We start from the raw sequence: 5,693 nt of genomic DNA on the forward strand, positions 1-5,693 counted from the left end.
TCCCCCGGCTGGAGCGGGTCACGAAGACCTCCGTGGCGTCCAGCTCTCGCTGGGAGTACTGGAACTCCGCTCTCTCCGACAAGTGGAGCTTCCATCGTCCCTCCCCGGGACCGGAGCCCCCTGCCCCCCCGACGGCCGCCCCACCGGCCCCTCCTCCTCCACCCCTGGTCCTCAGACCGCCGCCAGCCCCGGGGCCGCACGGAGCGGCCGACCCCGCCTCTGGATCGGGCAGGAGGGCGTACGTGGGCTCGGGGGGTAAGAAGGCTAGCTTGGCTGCGATGCGGCTCGGACAGGGGGGGCAACAGAAGAGGCAGCAGAGCTCACTGACAGATAGGCCATTCATGGTACACTGTGGGGGGGAGGGGGGGCAAGAGACAAGAGCATCACTGTCATCAGCTGGTGGGACACAGATAAATACAAAAACAAGACTGAAAACAAGTCATAGCCAACTGTATGCAGTGTGACGCTGATAGACAGTTAGCCATGACAAAGACAGTTATGCTTACCTGATACCGGGTTGAGAATTCTTGAAGGGGAGAATAAAAATGTACACACAAAAAGAAGCTCTCTCAAAAGCCACAGGGAATAAAGAAAATGAGCCACATGAAACAATCACACAAGCAAAAGTAGGATCCGAAAAAGGCAGCTTCCCCCGTCGGTGGTCAAACACAAAGCTTGGCTGAGAACAAAATGCTATTTATAAAGGACGACGAAGTGATTCAATGTGAGTGTTGGAGTCCACTTCAAATCCATCTTCTCAGCAGTGGGTTGTCACTCGGGTGTTTTCGTGGGAATCAGCCTGACAGCCGAGTGACTCCGAGCGACTCCGAGCGACTCCGAGGTTGAACCCGTCCTGTGAAGCTGGCTCGTCTAATGACTTCGCCTTGTCGTGATGTGGTTAAGTGAGCAGTCTGTCACTGTTTACCTTCCTCGACCGTCCCTAAACATTCACGTCCTTCCAAGAAAAGACTCACTACAGCTCTGGGCTTGACACGTTTTGTCTGGAGCAAACTAGTAAAAGTAGCAGCAGTAACTTACTAAAAAAAAATGTTGGACAAACAAAATCGACCCGACTCTTCCGAGTTAACCGCTGTGACCAACTCGACACCTCGTCCCTATGAGCAGCTAGCATGAATTAGCTAGCCTAGCCTTGATGCTAGCTGATCCACTAACGTTACGATCCAGACACTGATGCGAGAGGCAGGTTATTCATCTATGGCAGAGCAAACGCTCACAGAAAGCGTCCAAAGTGTCCGTTTTTACGCTCAGATTAGTCTGAACTAGTGGATCTGGATACGGAAGCTAAGTGTAGCCGCTGTCATTACTGGGGATCTAGAGATATGCAGCTGTGTATTCCCCCGGAAAGGCTAGTTCCCATCTACGCAGAGGACGGGTTAGGGATACGTTTTGTGTTGAGGGTTAGGATTGGGTTTAAGTTAGGCTTTAGTGTAGGAGTTATGAAATAGGTTTAGGTTTGGGTAGGTTAAGGTTAGAATTAGGTTTAGGGTTGGGGTTAGGGTTTGACCGAGGGTTAGGGTGACCGATCTCTGCGTTTATGGGAACTAGCCGCTACCCTGTTTTACCGCGTCCGGAAATTACAAGGACAGGAAGTGACGGAGTAAAATTTCCATTGAAGAAGCAGTTCATTTTTTGTTCTTATCATATTTCGTGCAAGTTGTAAATAATACTACCCTATTATATTGTTGATTGTTGGTCATATATTTCCCAGGAACCTGCCTGATATGACGAGTGACCAGTGACATATGACCTACAATAAGATGACTGGTCAATTCAGAACAGCTGATTAAAAGCATTATGTGGAATGGAAACTAAGAGATTATCTATTTTGTGAAAACCCTGACCTTCACAAATAACATAAAACATGCCACATAAAAATATCTTTCTCACAAAACACACATATGTGCGTGCGCACACACACACATTTAAGACTTCTCACCACCCCATCCCTCTCTCCCTCTTTCTCACACACATCTGCACACAAACACGTGCACGGCGCACACACACACACACACGTACACAGTGACACACAGAAAGAAAAAGGGAGAGAGAGAGGGGAATGAAAGAAGAGAGAGAGTGGAAGGAATGAAGGAAAAGAAGGCAGGGGGCATGTAGGAAGGAGGAGACTGTTCTAGCACAAACATTCTTCTGGTGAGAGATTTCCTGCACAGAGGCTCTGAGGGAACGAGAGAGGAAGAGGGAGGCCTCCTGAAAATAAGTTGTCTGTCAGCTGTGTTTTTATTTTCATAGAATATTCTTCTCATAGATTAGAACATATAAAATAATCAGAGCCAAACATGAGATACTTGTCTGAATTCATGTACTGTATATTGTTAGATAGTTAGATATTTATTTATGTAATTTGCGTATTGCATGTATTGCTTGTTTGTTTCAAGACTGGCTACACATATTTACGATCAAATGTTAATTTAGCATGTCTACAATTAGATTGATGAACAAGTTTTTAGTACGTCATCTGCTGCTTGTATGTGTGTCAATCAGAATCCACTGCAGATATAGCATGTCCCTCGTTTTAACAGCTGATCCCAGTCCAGTCTGCTCAGATACGTGATGGACGTGACTGAGGAAGAAAGGAAGGCATCCTAGCATGCAGTATTCACACTGGGCCTGATTCAACAGGCTCAGTGCCTTCCTTCCTACCATGCAGTACTCACACTGGGCCTGATTCAACAGGCTCAGAGAGCCTTCCTTCCTACCATGCAGTATTCAGACTGGGCCTGATTCAACAGGCTCACAGAGCCTTCCTTCCTACCATACAGTATTCAGACTGGGCCTGATTCAACAGGCTCAGTGCCTTCCTTCCTACCATGCAGTATTCAGACGGGGCCTGATTCAACAGGCTCACAGAGCCTTCCTTCCTACCATGCAGTATTCAGACTGGGCCTGATTCAACAGGCTCACAGTGCCTTCCTTCCTACCATGCAGTATTCAGACTGGGCCTGACTCAACAGGCTCACAGTGCCTTCCTTCCTACCATGCAGTATTCACACTGGGCCTGATTCAACAGGCTCACGGTGCCTTCCTTCCTACCATGCAGTATTCAGACTGGGCCTGATTCAACAGGCTCACAGTGCCTTCCTTCCTACCATGCAGTATTCACACTGGGCCTGATTCAACAGGCTCAGTGCCTTCCTTCCTACCATGCAGTATTCACACTGGGCCTGATTCAACAGGCTCAGTGCCTTCCTTCCTACCATGCAGTATTCAGACGGGGGCTGATTCAACAGGCTCACAGTGCCTTCCTTCCTACCATGCAGTATTCAGACTGGGCCTGATTCAACTGGCTCACAGAGCCTTCCTCCCCTTCTCCGAGCAGCAGGGAGGCTTGGCGGCAGCTGTGTGCGGTGTTTCGTATTTAGAGTAACAACAGAACCCTCAGAACAAAGGTTCCAGATAGAAAACTTTTCCGCTCCATGAAGGTGCAGTTTGGATGTTTTTTTCCCCAAAAGAGGGTTTATAGGTTCTACTGTACAAAGCACCGTGCCAAGGTACAGCTATTGAATATCACTGCTAAAAGTGCCGGGTGTAATCCAAAACCGTCAAGTGATACCTTGCTACATTGATTCTTTGTAAGATTAATTTGTGGCTGGTGCAAATTAATACAAAAAGACAGTGTAAATTTAAAATAAACTTTGTGATTTTATTGTTTTATACTTACTCTTACACATCATACAATCCTTTTTTTTTTTTCTTTTTTTTTTTAATAACAATAAAATAAGATTTCTGGTGGTATTTCCGGGGGACTGGGGTGCCAACAGACGTGACATACTCGGAACTTTCTTGTGATGACAGCGTAAATACAAAACTGGTAACATTCTAGAACTCAATTGTTGTCCACGATTCCATCATTGCTCATAGGTCAGAAAGAAAGAAAAAAAACACTTCCATCTCTGTCATGGATACACCAGTTCTGTTGTCACGTGAGAATATGAAACCAGAATTGGTCGTGTACTAACAGTTTGTGTATTAGAACAGCCTATCGCCTCGTTAGAATGGATCGGAGAGATTTGTAATAGCTGGATGTTGTTGAGAACGATGATTATGTCGGTTTGAGCTCACATCTTGCTTGAGATCAAGCCCGTTTTTGGGAGCAGAAGGCCCGAGAAGAAAGCGGGTGCCGTTACTGGTCTAGGATCAGTTGTCAGTTCCCCAGGCCTCCGGTTAAGCTGCGGTATCTCACTAGATCTCAGATCTCAGATACGGGTCTAGTGGGGCTGTTACGTGGCTCAGTGGAGGAAGCTTGTCGTAGTTAAATCCAGAGCTAAACATACCTTGATAAGAGTGACTGTGATCCTTGGTGCTTTACTGTACATTCAAACTGCTCAGCTGTATAATGCTGGCGGGACTGAGCAGTCAATAGAAGGAACTGTCCATAACACGACCCAACTGGAAGGTTTTCGAAGACAATCATCTCACCTCAGTGAGGGACACGCACACAGGCCAAGCTCAGTTCCCTGTAGGCTTAGAACTAGGGCTCACTCAAGTCAGAAATGCTAGTTAAGTTTTTATAACAGCCTGTTATAAAGCCAGAATAAACAGACATCGACTACAAGACGATCAACCATCCCAGCCAGACAACTAGCCCAGACTACAGCCAAGACAACACACACACTCTCCGCACCTCCTCCGTGTGAGTTCTCAGAGCTAGGGGACTAGAAGCTGTCAGTATCAGCTGTACGGACACTGGCCCCAACTGTACCTCGGTAAGAAGAGGAGCTAGGCCTCTCTCAGGCAGAGAACGGCCTGGTTTGAATTCTCTCCAAACCTCCCAGCCTCGGACAATCAATGATCTGACGTGACAGGATTGGTCATCGGTTGCAGAGGAGGAGCACAGGACGTCTCGGGGTCGGATGAATGTGGTCAGGCAGGCGTCCCGGGCCTCTGGCTAGCATGCCAAGACTGAGACACTTAGTGGGGGGGGCAGGACTAAGACTTTGTTTAAGCAGCATCATCAGCTACCGTTTATAGACAGCCAACGAGGGGGAGGGAGAGGATTTCGGATCAGCCTCACGGCAGACAGGAAATAGCCTCTCTCCTCATACTAGTTAGAAGTCAAGCTGGTTGTATTAGGAAAACCATCTTTTTAAATATTGTATTATTATTGACTATTATGTGAGTGAAACAGCCTCCTTTGAGTCCGGACAAGAGCTGGAGGGGTTAGATGTAACGACGCTGTACAATCAAGGTGAGGTCATGAAGCACACGTGACCCTGACCACCTCGACAGAACCCGGGGCAAACGACAGTGTCCTAGAAGGGGGCGGAGCCAATCAGAGACAGCGGTTGTTAAAACCCGTCGTCTCCGGAATCGCCGAATAAGTCCGACAAATGCCACCGTCCGAGACGATGAAGCAGAGGCTACTTCAGCCCTGAATACAAAAGACAGAATCCTCCCACACACTACTAGGCCAAGACACAGAAAACTAGCCCTGTGGGTGGAAAACGAACAAGATGTCTATTTCAGCAGAGCTGTCATTTTCTTTTGAGTAGTTATGAAAAGCACTTTTATATACATACTACTAGATTCGGACCCCCTTCCCCCCCCAAATCCACATATTACCAGGCAACCAACTACTTAAGGTTAGACACTATATGACTGGAAGCTTCAAGGTTTATACATGCGTAAATACAGTCCTATCACCCTCCAGACTGCCC

At 47.3% G+C, this 5,693-nt stretch overlaps 1 protein-coding gene across 1 annotated transcript in view; it reads right to left on the reverse strand.

Annotated features, from left to right (window-relative positions):
- abhd17ab (abhydrolase domain containing 17A, depalmitoylase b) overlaps positions 1-1,121 on the reverse strand; it is a 9,528-nt gene extending 8,407 nt beyond the window's left edge. Inside the window, exons 1-2 of the mRNA XM_084458950.1 lie at positions 507-1,121; positions 1-349 (exon numbers count right to left, since the gene is read on the reverse strand). The exon at positions 1-349 is cut by the window's left edge and continues 43 nt beyond it. Of these exons, the coding sequence (XP_084315076.1) occupies positions 1-343 (343 nt within the window). The 5' untranslated portion in view covers positions 344-349; positions 507-1,121. The remainder of the gene's footprint in view (positions 350-506) is intronic.
- Between the last annotated feature and the right edge of the window lie 4,572 nt (positions 1,122-5,693).

Source organism: Borostomias antarcticus (genome assembly GCF_949987555.1).
Source record: "Borostomias antarcticus genome assembly, chromosome: 26".
Lineage (NCBI taxonomy): Eukaryota > Metazoa > Chordata > Actinopteri > Stomiiformes > Stomiidae > Borostomias > Borostomias antarcticus.